General features: G+C 35.7%; 2 protein-coding genes across 3 annotated transcripts in view; one reads left to right on the forward strand and one right to left on the reverse strand.

Annotated features, from left to right (window-relative positions):
• Positions 1-479, reverse strand: part of LOC144958168 (uncharacterized) — a 14,613-nt gene extending 14,134 nt beyond the window's left edge. Inside the window, exon 1 of one of the 2 annotated variants that reach the window (XM_078889938.1) lies at positions 377-479. The gene's annotated coding sequence lies outside the window, so the exon portion shown is untranslated. Of the gene's footprint in view, positions 42-376 lie in introns of those variants that run through there. The other variant, XM_078889937.1, reaches the window with a different exon arrangement.
• A 39-nt stretch (positions 480-518) lies between these two features.
• Positions 519-22,046, forward strand: part of LOC144958167 (zygotic DNA replication licensing factor mcm6-like) — a 32,788-nt gene continuing 11,260 nt past the window's right edge. The window contains exons 1-9 of the mRNA XM_078889935.1: positions 519-861; positions 2,513-2,656; positions 2,978-3,088; positions 5,471-5,633; positions 6,568-6,707; positions 7,191-7,303; positions 7,984-8,132; positions 20,108-20,258; positions 21,677-21,903. Of these exons, the coding sequence (XP_078746061.1) occupies positions 770-861; positions 2,513-2,656; positions 2,978-3,088; positions 5,471-5,633; positions 6,568-6,707; positions 7,191-7,303; positions 7,984-8,132; positions 20,108-20,258; positions 21,677-21,903 (1,290 nt within the window). The 5' untranslated portion in view covers positions 519-769. The remainder of the gene's footprint in view (positions 862-2,512; positions 2,657-2,977; positions 3,089-5,470; positions 5,634-6,567; positions 6,708-7,190; positions 7,304-7,983; positions 8,133-20,107; positions 20,259-21,676; positions 21,904-22,046) is intronic.

Raw genomic sequence — 22,046 nt, forward strand, 5'->3', positions numbered from 1 at the left:
GTTATGGACGCTGTCATTGAATCAAAATGAAAGCCAATGAAAGCAGACGCGGAGCTCTTGATTTTCGCCATTTTTTGTCGTTCGCGAAACCACTATGGCCTCAACATCCGGGTCACCCGTTGCCCCAACAATGTTTCTGTCGTCTGCTATTTCAATCGAGGGAATCGGCGGAGAATTCGATATCGTACGAATTTTTTTGTTCGAGCTCTAAACGTCTCATGAAAATTGATGGAGGTAATTCATGTCACTCTCACATCAACAAAGAAGTGGATAATGATAGGAATAGGAGGATGGCAGACAAACCCTATCTCCTCATATTATTTGTTAATTTTTATTTGTTGTTGTCTACGACTGAATTCTGGACTGGATACCATACCTCACGATCTTGGACTAGATATCATCAACATTATGTTTAGGAATGCGATAGGCTATGTTGAAACTAGTTTTTTCGTTTGTTTACATGTTATCGGTTATATTTCACTTACAAATGGAGGTGATAATAATTGATAAATAATTTCACTCTTTTGCCTATGAAGATCGTATTGAGTTTATTTGGCGGGTTGTCACGTGACCAATTTGGCGCGTAAGCTGCTATTGTCTGCTATTACGGTGCTTTATTTCTCTTAGGCCCTATATTGTTATAATTTACGATTGCATTGTTTTTGTTTTTATTGTGAAGACACCTAATAAGTGTTTACCTGTTGCTGGCCATCGAACTTAGTTGCAATCGTAATTTCGAAAGAATAAAATCAATTTTTCAATCTTCACCATGGATGTAGCAGAACAAGCATTGCGAACGAATCAGGTCAAGGATCAAGTTGGCGAAAGATGTCAGAAACTTTTCCAAGACTTCCTTGATGAGTGAGCAAAATTTTATCAATGGTCCTTTTGATGACCAATATTCAAAATATCATAGTTTAGTGTCATTATTGTATCCCTCGATTACAATGTCCTTTCTACTTTTAATTCAGAAAAGTGAGTGGAGCGGGCACATGTTGATATCTAATAAAAGGAAATGAAGTTAGCAGGAAAGTGCCAGAAGACAACAGAATAGAAACTTTGTGGCGGCGATGGGGGCTTGAACCGGCGACCTTACTGGTACTGGCCGGGGAGATCGTGACGACTCTACCGTATGAGCTATCCACGAGCCCCCCCCCCCCCCCCCCCCCCAAAAAAAAAAAAAAAGAAGTCGCTTCTAGTCTATCTTATACTTCTTCTAGACTCTCCAGATTCATGATCACTTTTGACGAGAATTGTTGATATGCATTCCTATTATTATTATTATTATTACTTTGTGGCAATTGATAATACTTTGTCCTGTCCGAGCCAAGGTGGAAATGATTTGCTGTGTAGCAGAGTAGTAGTAGAGACGAATATCAAGATGTCTAGGACAATTCCAAGTCTAAGGGTCCCTAGCCAAAGGCCTGTAAATTCTCAGCCATTTGGCTGATTTCAGACTTTTGCATGATTTTCCAGAAACAGACTTTTAATCTCAGCCTTGATACCTATTTTTGTTATTTTGAACGCAAAACAAACGAATCCCCCCCCCACCCCCGTTTAGTTCTCATCTTATTTCGTTTTATTTTCTCTCTATTGTTCTTTATTAAAATATATTGCCATACGTCATATCGGGAAAACCCGAAAATAAGATAATTTCGTTCCCTGGACTTTACCGTTCGTGATCTCGTGCTGAACCACGGAAGCTGATCTACTGGTCTGAAATCAGCTAATATTTTATTATAGTTATAGAGTGGCTGATTTCGCTGGGATTTCAGCCACTGTGACCTCACCAGGCCATAACCCGACTCGGCCAAGGTTGCGCATTGAATCATGGGACGGTGTGAAAGTGAGAGTTGCGGTTCCGGTAAAACTTTGTTTACAAACATTTCCAAGTAATCCTGCCCAGTTTTTGACTTTATCCATCTTTGATGATCAGAATTTCATTCTAAAGGAGTAAGCTCACAACTATATCGTTCTATTATCTTACAATTTTCAAACGTTCATACATTGATACGATCTTTATTCATTAAAATGCTTGAGACTTTCGTCGACCGTAATGCCGATATTAAGGCAATCGACGCGTCTGGATTTTATGTTACGTTTTTTTTTGTTTTTTTTTGGGGGGGGGGGGTGGGGTCATGCGAACATATGGCTGACATTTTTCAGCCTTTTCGCAAATTGTGCATTTACAGGCCTCTAGCCAAAAGCAACACATGTAGGACAAGTCATGATCATGACGACTGTTAGTAAGGCGATATTTCAATTTTCGAATAAATTTTTACAATTTACACCTCAGTACGGTGAGAGAATGTCAGTAAAGAGTGCTGTTCAAGGACTCAACTATACGTTGCTCGGACCCTGGACTTTCCGATCCGAAGGCGAGACTCTTACCACTACACCACATAGCCACACAAAATGGAAATGAATAATGTGGTGAAATGTAACTCCATCCTACGATTTTGAAATTATTTTTTGAACCAGTAGGTTATCTCTTCAATTGTTTTATTTTCAGGTTTCAAGCAGACGGAGAATCCAAGTATGTGGCTGCAGTACAGGATCTCATCCGACCTGAAAGGAATACTCTTCAAGTCAGCTTTGAGGACATTGAGACATTCAATCAACAACTTGCCACAACCATCCTGGAGGAATATTACAGGTATCATCAAAACTTGATTCTTTCGTCTACTTTAATGTTGGTTGGATTTCCTTGGAGCATCAATTGGTAGCCAAAATTAAGCGATTAATGCACTCAAAGGCCCCTTAATTGTTTCCTTATTATTTACTTATTGCAGGTAGTGTAACTTTATTATTGTGATTATGCACCCTTATTTCCACTATTCTCAAAGAAATCTTGGACGAATTATCAAGAGCAGAGGTAAGGACATATATGTGTGAACCAGGCTATTGTTTAACTTGCTTTTAGTATTAATAAAATATTCACTCATTAATTTTTTTTTTTTCTTTTGAATCCTTTCAGAGTGTACCCATTCTTATGCAGAGCAGTTCGTAATTATGCCAAGGACTGGGGTCAGGTCCCAGTCGGGAAAGAATTTTATCTCAGCCTCACAGATGTCCCCACCAGGTTAAAGTAAGTCGGATGGGATCGATCATAAACATTTAAGTGAAGTAGCTACATCGTCATCAAATGTCCAGAAAGTCAAAGTCAGGTTTTGATGTCTGATGTAAATCAAGATTTTCTCTTATCTTCCCCCCACCCCCATCCCCTTAACAGTCATTGGGTAAATGGATCTATTAGATCTGGCAAAAAGTACTTTATGAGAGCACACCTGCCTAACTTTACGGATAATCCGTAATTGTTAATGAGAGTTGGTGACATTTATGAATTTACTGAGATAGGAGAAATATTGCTGATTTTGATTTCACACAGCAATTTGGTCGGAGTGTTACAGAAGAAAATAAAATTATTCCTGTGACCGCTGTGTTATGATGGGGGGAAAAACTATATATAAAGGCCACTGCTCAGTTCCACACCCATAATAGCTCAGTCAATCGCTAACTCATAATGGTGGTCACTAGAAAATTGGGACTAATGAGAATTTATGCTTGGAATGGAGGTTCTCGTTATAATAGAGTTCCACTGTATTCTACATGATAGAGAACAAAGATAAGATTTATGCATGTGGGATCTTTGAGGAAGTGGTCAGGTTTTTTAAGCAATTGACGTCCTTGTAATCAACGTATGCATCCAATCATCATTATTACAATTATATTCATCACAGCCAATATCTTTCGCAGATCTTAGTATTAATGCGGCTATGTGAACTTGTGGTGTGCCTCTCGCTTTCGGGTCGGAAGGTCCTGGGTTCACATAGTTTAGCAATGACTATGAAAAATGTTTTTTTCTCTTTTTGAGGAAAATTTTGTCTGAAATCAAAGCCCTATCTCCACTGAGTAAAAATGTTTTTGAATTTTGAAAATCCATTCATAAATAAACAAGCTATGTAGTTTCAAAGGTGTCATTTATTTGGATGACTTGCAAAGAGGAAAAAAACGCGAAAATATGGGACGCTTTTTCGGCATTTTTTTCGACCTTTGGTTGTATCTTGCGTAATAAGTGGATTAAAAGATTGAAATTTGGCAAATTTGATAGAGAATATGATGAAAACATTAGAAGAATTCTAACTTATATATAAACACACTCACACACACACACACACAGAGAGAGAGAGGGATTGCGTACGTAAACAAAAGAAATATAGAAGGAAAAGAGAAATTGGACAAGGGGACAAAGGTTACTGATAGAACGCGACTTGGAACACAATAATTAAACCCATGCTGAGATTGTAGGTCATATTGCAATCGAAAACTTTTAACATTATAATTTCTTAAATTCTTGTAAATTAAACAGTCAAATTATCTGCTGTTTATTGAACCCAAACGCAATAATAGCAGACGATAAACACCCCTCTGCCAGTGAGACCGCGCAGACCATTTGATTAGTCATGAACTTTAAAACGAGGTCAACCAATCAGAAAGCGCTTTGCCACGACTTGCTCAGTCGCTGTTTGGTGCCAAATCGTTTTGAACTTGTGATTCGGGCTGTAGGGGGGCAAAATGGCTTTGTCTTTTACAAATGAAGAACAAATTAGGATAGTGTTTTGAAAAATACGGGAAAAGTACTCGTCATATTCATATTAAATTTTACAACCTAAAAGAAGAAATGTTCATGTATTACCTTGTCAGCGACAAAACCTACACGCTGGTAGTTTTAGAAATATTTTACTCCAAAGAGTAAAAATCTATTTTTAACGGTCTTCTGGTAATCGTACGAGTTTTGTCGCTTAACATAATCTAAAATGACCTTTTTTCTAACTGTGTGGCAACTTTCAGTCATATTCATCGATAAACAGCGTCGTAATTAATTTTTTAAAATAGTATATACCAAACGGCTTCGTCCCATATTTTGTCGCGAATTAGGGCACTTCGTGAGCGAAAAAGAGGCCCAAAGATTTGGGCGGGATAGTCATTGCTACATAGTTGGGTCCTTGGAAAAAACTCTTTACTCACATTCTCTCACCGTACTCAGGTGTAAAACGAGTAACTCGTTAACATCTAGAGGATTATATTTCATGTGTGTAATATCTTTATTATTCTTTATTCTTTAGATGTCCATCATTGTTAGTTTCATTCAAACCTCACAATGATGGACATCTAAAGAATAATAAAGATATTACATACACGATAAATAATCCTCTAACATCGTTGTCTCTGTCCGAAAAATTATATCGCCTAACAGGTGTCATGTCCCATCCCATTGTTAAATGTTGCTGTTGACCAGGGGCCTCTTGTAAAGCGCTTTAAGCACATTTAGTGGATATTGCGCTGTATAAAGGCTCAATTTGATTTTTTATTTTTTTTTATTTAATATTTCTAAGTATTAATGTTAATGGTATGAGGGAGCTTCGTCTTCATTTCCAAATTTATATTTTTAACTTTGTTTTGTCAATAGAGTGAGGGAAATGACCACAGTGAAAATCGGCTCCTTGCTACGGATCACGGGTCAAGTTGTCAGAACACATCCGGTCCATCCAGAGTTGGTTAGCGGCACGTTCATGTGCGTTGATTGTCGTACCATCATCAAGGATGTGGAGCAACAATTTAAGTACACTCAGGTAACTTTTTAATATTTCTTTTCCTTTTTTCTTTTTTTTTTTCTTTTCATTTTTTACAAAAGACAATTATTAAACATTATCACTCGAGTAACTACATGGAGTCGAGATTTATTCTGATCCCCCTGTCCACCCAGCAGGGTGGGTCCTTTAGATCTGATGCAAACTACTGTCTATTGTGCAATAGCTTCCTATCTAAGGGGTAACAAGCATTTGCTATTGTCTTGTTTCACTATATAGAAACCAGGATTAACCCCGGCTCTATGAACCTATTGGCTGGTTAGCAGAGAAACTTGACACAATGGTTTTGGAATCAATTTCACTCTAGTGCGGCTATGTGGTCTTTTGGTATGACACTCGGAAGGTCTTGGGTTCGAGCCTCACTCGACGCATAGGCTCTTTACTCACATTATCTCACTGTACCAGGGTATAAAATGATTACTTGGTCGTTAACAGTGTTGTCTGTATCTGAAAATATTGTAATATTGTCAAACAGGTACCATGTCTCATTCTTGTTGCGTGTTGCTGTTGGTCAGGGACTCTTTGTAAAGTGTTTTAAGCACATTTAGTGGATGTTGCACTATATTGGATTTCAAGTTTGGGGTTTTTTAGTTATAGAAGTAGGTGCATGGAATCTTATTTGTTTAAATGCTTGCTCAAACGCAATTACAGTTTGAATTTCATAAGTATATCTGGCTAAGCTGCTCTGTCACTTGGCAATGTTGAATTCAGTTGCTTGATCATGGTTAATATGGCTGAAAGTACTGTATCACTGGCCTTGTCCTATCCAAAAATTGTTTTTGTCCATACATGGGCTATCCTTGGTTAAGAATTTTGTTTTATTTTTTAGAATAGCTTGTATTATTTGTGGAGGGAGCTGTAATTGAAATTTCTTATACAATTTTTTATTTTATTTTATTTTTTTAAATTATTTCAGCCCACAATCTGTCGTAATCCAGTATGCGCCAACCGTTCACGTTTTATCTTAGATGTGAACAAATCTCGTTTTGTGGATTTCCAGAAAGTTCGAATCCAGGAGACACAGGCTGAACTCCCCAGAGGAAGTATTCCAAGAAGGTTGGTATTTTTGATCGGACAGACAGGAAATTTATTTGGAAAGCCCCCTCCAGTTTTAGAAACGATTTAGAAGATTTTGGATTAGCAAAAATTTTCTATATTTCAGGGTAGAAAAAAGGTATTATTTCTGGGGTTTTTTGGTTGGAGGCATTTGGTTTGGGTTGTTTGTTTTGTTTTGTTTTAAATTTAAATCCAAATTTTGACCTTTTATTTTGCATCATTGCAGCTTTTAACATTATCTTTGTGTTTTATAATCATGTTCATATGTGTATATTGTAGCAGCTCCTTAGTGACGAGATGCCTTATTCTTGTTCAGTATTGCTATTGGCTAAATATCCCTTGTAAAGTACTTTGAGCACATTTCAGTCATTACGCTATTTTTTTTTAAAATCCCAAGATCTGTTATACAGCTAAAACGATGTTAATTCTTACTCTGTAAGATTTTAGTTATATTTTTTAATGAGTTTTTATTTATATTTTCAGTGTTGAGGTGATTCTTAGAGCAGAAGCTGTGGAAACGGCCCAGGCAGGAGACAGATGCGACTTCACTGGAACTCTCATTGTCGTTCCTGATGTTGGATCTATGACATCTCTGGGTATGTACAGACATGCAGACTTGCCATTTGTTAGGAATCAACCCAAATTTTTTTGTTTCAACCACAGAAGTATAACAGCCTCTTCAATTCAATAGCATTTATTGAAAAGAACATCTTGTGTGCCGATGCACGCATGTTTAATAATAGTAATACTTTATTCATCCAAATGAAATTTTTTGTACAGACGTGTTGAACGGACATAATGATAAGTAAGCAAATAACTCGGTTGTATAAGCATGTATAATGTGAAAGTAATAAAATGTGTCAAGAGATTTGTATAGTGAGTATTATAAATTTGTGTAAATAAGTTAAGATCAGTGACAAAAGAGTGGGGGTTTAAATGAGGGCAAATTGGAGAATTTTTAAGTTAGGTTTAATAACTATTTCCAATGAGAAGCACGACTTTTTGAAATTTGAAGTTGGCAGGTCTGATAATGATCCCCTTTTTAGGATGTGTGGGTGTGTAGATGCAGGTTTTTGTTTTTTTTTTAAATTTTGTTTTGTCATTAATGCTGTAAAAGTTAATTGTTGTTATTAGTGTTATCATTCAGGTAACTCCCTCTTCTGTTTCAACGATATCATGATTGGGTTGTAGGAATTTAGGATTTTTGGGTTGTCAGTGGTATAGGTGTGCCTTTCATACTACTTATGATATTCATATCCACACTATTATTTCTTAGGTTCTCAGTCTGAAACATCAGCCAAAGTCAAGAGGGGTAATGATGGATATGAGACGGAGGGCGTGAGAGGCCTGAAGACGCTTGGTGTCAGGGATCTCACATACAAATTGGCTTTCTTGGCTTGTACTGTCACACCATGCAATTCCAGGGTATGTTACTTTTTGTTTTTATCTATTTGTTACGGTGGTTTTTCTTGGTTTGTGTTTTTAATTTGTTTTTCTGGGTGGGGATCCTGACCTCCCATAGCGGGCAGGGAGGTACATACTGTGTCTTCTATCCCCTTATATCTGTTTTCCCACATGCTTTCTATCTTTGTCTTGGAATGAAATTACTTGGTTTTTTCCTGGCCCTAGTCGAAGTCCTGGCTGGGAGGGAAACAGTCGAATGCATAGTTATTGTTTTGGGAGATGATATTTTTTTCCTTGTAAATCATCTCTCTGTTATGTATTATTGTATGTGTTATTTTAAATGTATAATGTAAGTATTTGAGTGTGTTCCTCTTTGTTGGATTTTGTGCTTGTGTCCGGATGAGACTTATAGGTGATCTCTGTCATGGTCTCAAGTGAGTAAAGAGCTACTCGACTATGCATAAAGATCTATGTAGAATGAGGCCCCAGAATTTACTAGTTACTATAAATGAAAAACAATTAACGATTTGTTTACAATGAAATAAAAATAATGATGAAATTTAATTAAAAGAGATAAACAGTGATCGTGGCAGTTACAAATAGAGATATGAATATTTTACGTAACTTATGATAATATGTCAGGTTCATAAGTTTACGTTTCCAGGCAGTTGATGGGCTTGGATGATCTATTCCTCTGATAACAGGATTGGACTCGTAAAATTCCGCTTCCAGGCAATTGGAAAGAGGTTATAGTGTAGTACAGCGGGCTTGGGTTTGATCCTTGAAGATTATACAATCAAAGTTAAAAGCTCCGGCGTCTTAATGGTGTAGATATAATATCTACAAAGTCCCAAAAGATAAAAATCTTCCAGTATATATATAGGAATAGAGCGACTGGCCGTCCGGCATAGATTGTGGAGAGAAAGTGAGTGTAGAGTGTTAGACCTATCAGCTTTTATAATAAGTGGCTACGTGACAGAATGTAGAACGAAAAGTATTCACTAATTAGAAATTAATTCGAGGGAAGGCTATAAAAGGAAAGACGATCTAATATTAGAAGGTAAAGTTTATCTAAGCCTACCGAAATATAACTGGAGTGAGATGAATTCAGTTCTTAATAAAATAAAATTTAATAAGATAATTGTGAACAATCTTTACTGTGACACCCCCCACCCACGTTTAAAATATACTCTTTAACCATTATGGGAAAGATAGATTTTACAAACGGAAGTAAATTTACTATCATGATACTCTAGCATTAATCCATTGTTATGATTTGTGCTACAATTAAATTATTTATTAACTAGACATGGAAATGTTTATATTAACGTAGGTATATGAATGGGCGACAATAACAATGAAAGATTGTGATTACAAATCATTGTGATGAACGACATGATGGCAATGTGATTACAAATCATTGTGATAAACAATAGTGATGGTAATGAAGCATGATTTAAGTCGATGATATGAAGGTAATTTTCTGAATGAAATGAATGAAAATGTAAATGGAATATTGACATTTCAATTATTAATCATAAATGAGTGAAAATTCATAACAATAATAGATAAAGAGAAGATTTCCCAAATCATGAATGGGTATGGTATATATATCCAAACAATACTCAATGTTACATTAAGTTGGGTCATCATGTTTACAAATAAAATTATCGAAATTGTGCGTTCTGATTTGGCATAATTTGCGAGGTAACTAACAGTATGCATGGGAGGTTAAGTTATACCCTTCTCATGTGTTTATACTAATCGAGAAAGTAGGTCGGCGTGAATATTTTCACAGCCTGGTATGTGAGAGATACTGAAAGTGTAATTTTGCAAAAATAGACTCCACCTTAGTACTCTACTATTATTCATTTTGTTATTTCTTATGTACGTGAGTGGTTTATGGTCCGTTTCGACCACAATTTTGTTCGGTGACCCATTCTTTGTCAGATTTGTTAGCGGTGTCGCGATGTGCGCGAAGTTGTAAATGTATTTCCTGTAAAAATTTAGGAGCCCAAGTACTTTGCGTACTTCTTTTTTTGTCTTAGGTGGTTGCAATTGTGCGATTTTTGTTTGTTTTTCTGTCTCGGGTGTCTGTGTCCCATGACCAACGGTATGATTAATCCTGCATTTGAAGCTTCGATATTAGTAAACATAGGTTGCGACACTGTGTCTCTATCAAAATACTTTTTTAGCATATTTGCATGGAATGTCTTTGTTGTGTTGTTAATTTTAATCTCGTAATTAACATTAGATTTTACTGCTGTTATTTTGAATGGTCCTTTCCATGTAGCTAAAAGTTTACTCGAGTCATCGGGTAAGAGTATTAGTACTTTGTCACCAATCTCAAATTTTCTTGACTTGCTTTTGCGATCAGAGTATTCCTTGTATTTCTCTGCTTTTTTTAGTGACGGATTCCTGTGCTAGCTTACATGTATCCTCTATTCTGTCTTTCAGGTTTCTTACATATTCGTAAGCAAACATAATTTCGATATTGTCCTCCTCATTCCCTTTACAAATGTCGGCTACTATATTGATCGGGCCGCGAGGTGATCGTCCATACATCAACTCAAATGGGGAGTAGCCTGTAGATTCTTGGGGTATTTCTCTATATGCAAATAGGATTGCTGGTAAGTATCTGTCCCAATCATCTGGTTTTTCTGCTGACACTTTTCTTAACATATTCTTTAGAGTGCCATTAAATCTTTCACAAAGACCATTTGCTTTGGGGTGGTAGGGAGTTGTGAATGAGTGTTGGATTCCCATGAGTTTCATGGTTTCATGCATCATATGTGATGTAAATTGGGGTCCATTGTCCGACAGTATCTCATTTGGTATGCCTATTCTGGTAAAAATTGTCATCAATGCTTCAGCTATGTGATCCGATGTAGTTGATTTCAATGCTATCGCTTCTGGCCACCTGGTTGCGTAATCGACTAGTGTTAGTATGTGTGTATGGTTTCTATCTGATTTTGTTAAAGGGCCTATAATGTCAATTGCAACTTTTTGAAAAACTTTTTCAATAACTGGGGTTGTCTCTAATGGCAATCTCGGTATTCTGCCTTTTGCGACTCTTCTTTGGCATGTGTCACACGATTTCACATATTCTCGGACGTCTTTAGTAATTCCAGGCCATGTGAAATTCTCGGATATTCTCTTCAATGTGGAAGAGCTCCCAAGATGTCCAGAAGTTATTGAATCGTGCGCTATTCCAAGGATTTTGTTTCTGTAAATACTCGGCGTGACCAGTTGTTTAGCTATTTTGTTTCTTTTCCTATGTAACCTGAACAGAATATCTTTTTCAATGATGTATTCAACTTTTGATTTCGTCCCTTTGTTTGCGATATTGAAATATGAAGTTAAAGTCGGGTCCTTTTTCTGTTCTTCAATGAACGTGTTCCTGTCAAATTGTTGTGGTTCTAGAGAAATAGTCATTGGCTTCTCTGTTGTCTTAGTCATCTTTCTTGTTTCTGCTAGACAAGCTGTTTCTTGGGTTAATGACCATTCTTTTACATCTGTTGGGTTGTCTTTAAGACCTTTTATATTGCCAACAATAACATCAGCGACGGGGTTGGGAAGTATACAGCATTCCACTATTCCTGTATAGTATGGGGTTTCTATGTACACGTTAGCTGTTTCAAAGGTTTCGACTGTGCCACTGAATGTGATGCATTGTACCGTTTTTCCAGTTTTGTCTTCGTCATTGATCAAAGATGCTTTTATTCCTACTGTACTGCATCCTGTGTCTCTCAATATTTTGCAATCAGTTCCATTAGCTTTGCCTTCACAAAAAAATAGCGATCCTGATTTGTGAGTTTGTGTTAAAAGTGACATACCTTTCACGCAATACACATTTATATTTTCTCCTGACATTATTCGTGTCTGATTATTTACACTGGTTTGGAGTGATGCATTTGCAGTTTCTTTCGGATATCCCACGATTTTGTAACATTTGTCTGCTGTGTGGCCTTTCATTCCACAATATTGACATTTAATTATAGGTTTGTTGGTTTTCTTATACTCAGTATTATTGTCAGTGCTATTTCTTGTTTTGTTTTGATAGGGTCGGCTATGGTCTCTATTGAACTGTTTGTTCCATGGTTTGTTACTATGATCATCTTGTTTCACTTGCGTGTTCCGAGTGATTGATCGGCTCGTTCTATTTGAGTACTGAACTTTAGGTGTACCTGGACTCTGAGCAGCGGCAGCGTAGTATGGTTCCTTCAATGTTCTGCTAAGGGGTGTCAATGGATGTGCGCTGTTAAAGTTTTCTGCGTAGATTTTTAATTTGTCCAAGTTTTCTGGCTTTCTCTCTTTAAAGAATGCGACTAAATTTGGGTTGCAAGCTTGATAGATTCGATTCTTCAGCGTGAGATAGTAAAGGCCTGCAAAGTCGTCTTGTTTTACGTTTGCCAACTCAAGCCACCGATTTAGAAATTGAGTAATTCGGTTCACGAATGTATTAAAGTCTTCTCCACTTTCCGGTTTTGCAGTGTGAAACCTTTCCTGGTAACCATCTTCCGTTAATCTAAATCTTTTTAGTAGAGTGTCTTTAATTTTACCATAATCATCTGCATCTTCAGTTGTTAAGGTATAGAAAACTTTTAGCGGTTCTCCAGATAAGCAGTTAATCAAGGCTGTGGCCCATTTGCTTTCTGGCCAACGATAACCTTTAGCCTGAACTTCGAATCGGTGTAAGAAGGATTCTAGACAGTCTGAGCGTTCATCGTATGTTGGCATGCGTGGAAGTTTCACGAAAAATTCATCACTATTATTATGTTTTCTTTCATGACCGGTTTTTGTTTTTTCAATTTCCAGCATCATTTGGGTCCTTTTGGTTTCTTCTTCTGCTAAAGCTATTTGTCTTTTTAGTTCCCTTTCTTGGACTCTTTCTTCTCGTTCTTCTCTACGTATTCTTTCTTCGTGTTCTTTTTCTTCTCTACGAATTCTTTCTTCGTGTTCTTTTTCTTCTCTACGAATTCTTTCTTCATTTTCTTCTCTACGAATTCTTTCTTCGTGTTCTTTTTCTTCTTTACGAATTCTTTCTTCATTTTCTTCTCTACGAATTCTTTCTTCATGTTCTTTTTCTTCTTTACGAATTCTTTCTTCATTTTCTTCTCTACGAATTCTTTCTTCATGTTCTTTTTCTTCTTTTACTTTCTCTTCGCACCATGAAAATATTCTTTCCTGGGGTATTTCTAAGTCCTTTGCGAGACTTAAGTATCTTTTATATGCTTCCATGTTGCAATAAATTAGTTACGATGTTTTATATATATTATATTGACAGGATACTGTTACTGACTGTTTTATTTATTTACACTTACTGGAATGAACTGTTCTATTTTTAGAAATCTCTCTCTCTTATTTCAACTTATTATGTATGTTGAATTTGATGCCTTTTATCGTTATATCTTATAAAGCAATGTGTCAATACAATGCGTAGTTATTATGACTTGTGTCAATAACAATGTGTCAATCGCGTGTACTCTAAACTATGTTACTACGAAAAATGTATCACCAATGTGTGTGACTCGTCGTTAGTTTGTGTACAATTATTCGCAATGACGCTAATATACTAGAGTGTGATAACAATAATAGGATGCCAAAATAATCCCAAGTTATCTATCACTAAATATAACACGACGGCTAGTAGACTCCTTTTATTATTATTTAGTTTTTAAAGACTCACTTTTCAGAACATAATATATAAGTGGTTTTCGGTAACAGTAATATGCCAAAAATGCATTTAAAACAAATCACTATGCAAAACAAATCACGATGTCTATAGTTACTATGTGATGCCCAACTCATGTAAAAGAGAATAATGAAGGATATATTTACCAACTCAGTTCGTGGCTGGGACCTCTCTCTTGTTCAATGGTTGTTCAACAATTGTAATTAGGCATTGAAGAGTGTTTAGCAGTGATGTCTGAAATACAAAACAATAAAATATCGTAAGATTTACAATAGTTCCAAAATGTGTTCACAACACTGAGTGATTGGATGATAGGTGAATGAATCGTTATGGAATGTAAACATATTGAAAACAATTCATGAATGAGGAAAACAACAAAATGAAATGAGTGATATAATAACAAAGTGGACAAGGAATGAATGAATGAATGAAAAACTGAGTGATTAGATGAATGAATGAATGGATAATGTATGAATGAAAGAATGAAGGGAGGAATAAATGTATGAATGATTGGATAAATGAGTGAATAAACGAATGAATGAATGAATGAATAAATGAATGAACAATGAATGAATGAATAATTTATAAATGAATAAATGAATGACGGAATGAATCAATAAAATGCTATTCAATTTGAATGAAAGAATGAATGGATAAATTGCTATTCCATTTAAATGAAGAAATGAAAAGGAAAAAAAAATCAATCCTGTAAATAGGGAGTTCAATTAAAATATGATCAAGTGGGGCAATTAAGAGTTTTACAATTTAAACTTTAAAGTTAGATGAAATAGATATATGTAACTAAATAAATTCAATTCTTTATATGTGTCCCCTCCAAAATGTCATGGTCTCAAGTGAGTAAAGAGCTACTCGACTATGCATAAAGATCTATGTAGAATGAGGCCCCAGAATTTACTAGTTACTATAAATGAAAAACAATTAACGATTTGTTTACAATGAAATAAAAATAATGATGAAATTTAATTAAAAGAGATAAACAGTGATCGTGGCAGTTACAAATAGAGATATGAATATTTTACGTAACTTATGATAATATGTCAGGTTCATAAGTTTACGTTTCCAGGCAGTTGATGGGCTTGGATGATCTATTCCTCTGATAACAGGATTGGACTCGTAAAATTCCGCTTCCAGGCAATTGGAAAGAGGTTATAGTGTAGTACAGCGGGCTTGGGTTTGATCCTTGAAGATTATACAATCAAAGTTAAAAGCTCCGGCGTCTTAATGGTGTAGATATAATATCTACAAAGTCCCAAAAGATAAAAATCTTCCAGTATATATATAGGAATAGAGCGACTGGCCGTCCGGCATAGATTGTGGAGAGAAAGTGAGTGTAGAGTGTCAGACCTATCAGCTTTTATAATAAGTGGCTACGTGACAGAATGTAGAACGAAAAGTATTCACTAATTAGAAATTAATTCGAGGGAAGGCTATAAAAGGAAAGACGATCTAATATTAGAAGGTAAAGTTTATCTAAGCCTACCGAAATATAACTGGAGTGAGATGAATTCAGTTCTTAATAAAATAAAATTTAATAAGATAATTGTGAACAATCTTTACTGTGACAATCTCAAACTAAGTACATTGGTGGTCACAGCCGTTTATTACACTAGAAATCTTTCACTTTAGTTTATTACCGCCTCACCCCCAATGGGAACGACCTACCGTCGATGACGGGGAGACCACCGTGTGGTTACGTCATAACAGATGTCCAGAACGTGAAAACTGGCCTATATTTATCCCTGCAGGTAGAATGCACCGCTTGGATTTCATTGTCAGTCAGGCTATAGGACAGATTTTGTAAACTCGTTCATTTTTACACTGCAATTGCTAACCATACACTTCTTCTATATTTTTCTATTTTATATCGATATAACGGCCATATTTTCATCTTCAAGACGCAATTATTTTCATTGATATCAAGAAATGGTGAGTATACTTTATTCTTTCTTGAAAAATGTATATTTTTCTATTTAAAATTAACCTGAAAAATATTTTTAATTGTTTAAAAAATTCAAATTGATATCTGAGTTTTGTTACCCTAACACATGGTAGTAAATACAAGAGTAATAATCTACTTTTAATATAGCATTTATTTCACCGATTTGTAATGACCGGTTTCTGCACAATGAATGTGTAAACACACCTTGTCTAATTCTTTATTGGCTAACAAAATAGTCCCGTATTCAGACAAACTCCAGAGACATAAGAACACGAGTCCAATGGTGATGATAACATTGTTGTTGTTGTTGTTGTTGTTGTTGTTTTATGGTGATGATGATGATGTTGATGATGATAGCGCAGTAATAGTAGTAATCGTAGTAGCAGCAGCAGCAGCAGTAGTAGTAGTAGTAGTAGTAGTACACACACACACACACGAGAGAGAGAGAGAGAGAGCGTGTGTGTGTGTATAAAACTCATGTACGCACATTTTTAGCACGGAACGATTTTTATTGCATTGAACTTTGAACCTATAACTTTCACACCGATTTGCCATTCCGTCTTCACGATTCGCACCTTCCCTCGATATTCTTCTACATCGCTCGTTGATACAGTCAACGGGTGAGGGAAAAGAGGGTAGATAGATATATTATGACATCATCAAAAAGCGATGTAATCAAAGGTGGCGGATGATTGTGTAACCTCAAAAGCCCGGTGGACTGCGCTACAATGCCGAGCATTCGAGGGGATATGTGATTTGAGTGGGAGGGCTTATTTGACTTTGCCGATGACCGACTGGTGGACGATTGAAATTATAATTGTCCTTTTTCAGCAGCCAGTTGGAAATTGGTAATTGTAAACATCTGATTGGCACTCCATGGATAGAAAGCAGTTTGGATGTCATGGGATGAAATTTCTGGTGAGGTGGAGTAAATTTGAAATGAATTGAAAGTAATTTGGGGCGTTGTCTAGGTGTCAAATAAGACTCTCGCAGACCGGTGATAAATCAATTTTTTGGCCGCAAATGCTACAGTAAACTTCTTTCTCTATCTTATTTTTGCTAAAAATATGTCAGAGTGGGTATATAGGCGGATTCCATTTTGAATAACGGGCATTTAGAACTATATTTTAAAGGAAAATTATTACGTTATTATTATTAGCAGGCATCTAGGCGATCACTATCGTATTATTACTAACAATCAATAATATTATTATAACTCTTATTATTACAATTCTTCTTCTTCTTATTATTATTATCATCACAATCATCACCATCATCATCATCATCATCAATATCAATAATAACTAATGATTTTTTTTTCTTTACTCAGATGAATGGTCATACTGAAAACAAGCATTGTCTCAATGCAAATGGACTCTGCCGAATAAGCTGTGAAAGGGCTCAAATGAGATATGTGGTTATAAAACATTTCATGCAAACTGCTCCAGAATTAGCAAGTGAAGTTCCACCAGTGAAAAAAAAGAAAACAGAACGTTGGTTGATTTTAATTAGATGCTGTTCCTTAAAATAATCGTGAGGTTTTACGTATGTTAATAAAAAGTATAAAAATATGTTAAGATCTATACAAAGTTCAGAGGAATACTTATAACTTATTTTTACCTATGATTGTCAATTTATTTTAAAATAACAGTTCATTTTGATTATCTGATCATTAGTCATCCCCCCCTTCCGTCCTTTTCAATGCGTTTATCACGATTTTTTATTGTCAAAAAATGGATATTATTTATTTTTTACTACTACTACTATTATCATTATTATTATTATTATTATTATTATTATTATTAACAATAATAATAATATTGTTATTATTACAGTGGTGATCAAGAGTAAGATAAATACACTGATATTTTATGATTATTACTAGTATTAGTATTACATCGATATCGCGTGTTTCCACTGATTCACAATGATCATTTCTGTTATCCACGATGCTTTGGTTGTTCAATAAGCAGACCATTTTCAACAAATTTCCATTTTAAATAGTATTAGCTATCTGGTCGGCGTCCTTTTTTTTTTTTGTTTTTTTTTTTTGTCGCAGCACTGGAGAGTGAGAGAGAGAGAGAGAGTAAGTGTGTGTGTGTGTGTGTTTGTGTACATAACATAAAACTAATTTATGCAACGTTTTACCACAAACTAATTTTCATTTTACCATCTCAGTTTGATCTCTTATCAGTTCTCTCTGACAATTGAACTTTGAACCTATAACTTTAACACAGCTAATGTTGACTCGTGGTACAGTCAACGGGGTTGAGAGAAGAAGATAGATATTGAGTGACATCATCAAAAGCGATGTGATCAAAGCTGGCGGATGGTTGTGTAACATCAAAGACCAGTGACTGGTCTACAAGGCCTATCATATTCGTGGGTATGTGTGATTTGAGTAGGAGGAGCTTTCTTGACTTTGCTGATGACCGAGTGGTGGACAATTGAAATTAGAATTGTCCTTATTCAGCAGCCAATTGGAAATGGGCAATTGTAAAAAGCTGATTGGACGCTCCATGGAAAGAAAGCAGTTTGAGGGACATGGAAGGAAAGTGCCGGAGAGCGTGGAGTGGGGAGGAGTAAATTATATTGAATGAATTGATAGTAATTTGGGGCGTTGGGAAGTTAAATAAAACTCTCTGAGGCGATGAGTCAATTCTTTGGCCGCAAATGATTCAGTAAAATTCTTTATTCTTTCTTTCTTTCTTTCTATTTTTAATTCCTTTCTGTCAGGGGGACATATTATAGGCGAATTCCATTTTTTTAAAACGGGCATTTCGAAAGCTATTTTAAAGAGAAATTAATGCGTTTTTCCAAAATTAGCAGGCGTTTAGGTGATAGCCACTATATTATTTTCATGAAAATGATGATGATGATGATGATCATCATCATCATTATTATTATTATTATTATTATTATTATTATTATATAGTTTAGATCTATACAAACGTCAAAGGAATGTATATAATATATCTTTTCCTAAGAATTGTCAATTGCCATTACTAAAACCAGTTCGTTTTGATCATTTGATCAACAAACCCCTACAATTCGGTGATCACGAATTTTTTTTATTGCTGTCAAAAAAAGGATATTGCTGTACAGGTGAGCGGATATCTCAACAATGCTTCATTACAAAACGACTTTGATTATATATTTCTACTCTGTGAATATTGATGATTATTGCAGTATTTCTCATTTATTTGTATAAACTCAGATAACTATGTAATTTTTGATTATATCGTTTGAAGTAATTAAAATTTCTGACCCATTTTTATGGTTATTTCCTATAAAATCTAATCCCAAATGATCTACTAAAATTATATCAAATAAAAGTATGTAAACCACTTGATATGACTCTAAAATATCTTATTGCTACATCTAATAGCATGTTTACTACGCTACTTTGAACTTGAGAAAAAAATCATCAAAATAGGAAAAATTGCTCAGTCTCCCTTTCGGCACAGGCCGTAACTCGCCATCTGTTATGAACTAGCGTCCAGCAAAATTTACCTGTCGAACTAAAGTGAAAGCAGTAAACGGCTGTGTGGTATGCTCTTGGAATTTACATCTGATCCCTATTTGTTCCCAGTTCCCCTTTGTCTTACTTTCTCTTGAGTGCTTTAATTATAATTCTAGAACTTTTTACTATCCCATTTTCTTCCTTTTTACTGGCGCTGATATAACCTAAATGTGTTGCAAGCGCCGTAAAACCCTTAAAAACAAAAACAAATTTGTTTTTATTTTTTAATTAATGTTGTATCAGATGTGTATGGGGTAAAATGTTTTTCTTAATGATCATTGTGTTCGGCTCTATTGGAAGGTCCTGGGTTCGGGCCTCGCTCGGCACTTCGCTTAGTCGCTCGGCACTTCGCTTAGTCCTTGGAAAAGGCTCTTTACTCACATCCTCTCACTGTACTCATGTGTAAAATGAGAACCTGTTTGTTAACAGTGTTGTCTCTATCCGAAGAGAAAAAAATGTAATAACCCCTAACAGGCGTGTTGTCCCGTCTTATATGTTACATGTTGCTGTTGACCAGAGGACCCATTGTAAAGCACTTTGAGTACGTTTCTTGGATATTGCGCTATAGAGATAGCTCAATCGTCATCATAATGATCTAAGCATATGCTATACACGTTATTTTATCATTGAAAAGGCTTGCAATGTATAGAATTATGATTTCTTTTTGAGTACATGTTTTCATGGTGTTTCTAGTTTATTCTTCGGTTGAATGTCAACTGTTACAAGAAAAGCCCTTGTAGGGGCAAAGGTGACAAGATCACCTGCATGTTTTCTCTTTATTTCAACCTTCATATATTTTTTTTTTAATTTTACATCAGCTTGGAGGCCAGACGTTCAGAGATGAAGACGATACCCCTGAAATGTTGAAGAAAAAGATGTCAGATGAGGAGTGGCAGACGGTTTATGACATGAGTCAAGACAAAAACCTTTACCAGAATCTCTGCTCCAGCCTTTTCCCCACCATCCATGGTAAGGATTTATGATTTCAGGCTTCTCCCATAGTGGGCAGGGAGGTACTTGCTGTGTCTTCTATCCCCTCTTATCTGTTTTCCAATTGCCTTCTGTCTTTGTCTTGGAGTGAGATTGTTTGGTTTTGTCCTGACCTTGGTCGGAGTCATTGGCTGAGAGGGAAACAGTCGAATGTATAGTTTTTGCTTTGGGAGATGATATTTTTTTCCTTGTAAATCATCTCTCTGTTATGTACTGTATGTTTTATTTACATGTTATGTTTGATTTGTTAACATTTGAGTGTATTCCTCTTAGTGGGGACCTGTGCTTGTGTCTGGATGAGACTTTTAGGTGATCTCAAACTAAGTACTTTGATGGTGTGCTCTTGGAATCTACATCTGTTTCTTATTTGAACAAATTCCCCTTTGTCTTACCTTTACTTGGGTGCTTTAATTGAATTCCATAACTTTTTACTATCCCATTTCTTCCTTTTTGCTGGCGCTGATCTGACCTTAATGTGTTGCAAGCGTCGTAAAACCCTCAAAAACAAAAGCAAACAATTTCAGGCTTGCCTAGAATATACTCTTTATCGTCTTTTTAAAAAAAAAATTAGAGAGCTTTTATATAGCCTAATATCCAGTAAATGTGCTCAAAGCACTATACATAGGGTCCCTGACCTACAGCAACATGTAACATGTAGAACGAGACATAACGTCTGTTAGGCGATATTACAATTTATTTCGGACAGACAGCGCTGACGTACTCATTTTACACCCGAGTATGAGTAAAGAGTCTTTTCCAATAACTCAACTATGCGCTGAGCGAAATATAACATTGCTTTGTTTGGGTTTGGCTGGTTATCTTTGTTACAATTCTTCACTTACTGAACTTTATAAAATACATCTGGGTGGGTTTCCTGACCTCCTATAGTGGGCAAGAAGATCACTTACTTTGTCTTCTATACCTTTATATCTGTTTTCTGAGTTGCTTTCTGTCATTGTCTTTGAGATTACTCGGTTTTGTCCTAGCACAGGCTGAAGTCCATGACAGGGAGGGAAACAGTCAAATGTGTTTTGTGAGATAATATTTTTAGTTCTGATTTTTTAGTTCAGATCGAGATTTTTGACCCAGAGATTTTGGAGAAAATTTGATACAAAATATTGCATTTTGTCTAAGAAATGGACGTATGATCAAATTGAACCAACTTGCATCACAATTCTAAAGCATTTTGAAAGTGATAATTTCTTTCTATGAATAAAATGGTGCATTTTTGGTAAATAGAGACTATTATTGTAGAGTAAACAGTTATAAAGGTTTTCTTGTATTTAGAAAGATCGACATAATTTGCGGATCGAACTGGGTTCCATTTTTTTACAGGAAAAAAAATATGTTTTAGTTGAGTTTTTTAAAAATTTCTTGTGTTTAATTGTGCTTTCCAGGAAGTGAAGAAATCAAGAGAGGCATCATGTTGATGTTGTTTGGTGGTATCCACAAGCAGACGATGGAAGGCACAAGCCTGAGGGGAGACATAAACGTCTGTGTCGTTGGAGATCCTAGCACGGCCAAATCCCAATTCTTGAAACAAGTGGAGGAGTTCAGTCCGAGGGCCATCTACACAAGTGGAAAGGCTAGCAGTGCCGCTGGTCTCACGGCTGCTGTTGTCAAAGTAAGATTATTGTTGAGATTTTTCAGTGAAATTAGCCTTTGTACTATTTCTTGAGCAGTGAGTCAAGTCTGATTATAGGCTTTACTATCTCTCATTATTTTTTGTTTGTGTTTTTTTTTTTTTTATTGTATATTATATTCGTT

Source organism: Berghia stephanieae, chromosome 12, assembly GCF_034508935.2.
Source record: "Berghia stephanieae isolate SIO BIC M18660-M18661 chromosome 12, UCSD_Bste_1.3, whole genome shotgun sequence".
Classification (NCBI taxonomy): domain Eukaryota; kingdom Metazoa; phylum Mollusca; class Gastropoda; order Nudibranchia; family Aeolidiidae; genus Berghia; species Berghia stephanieae.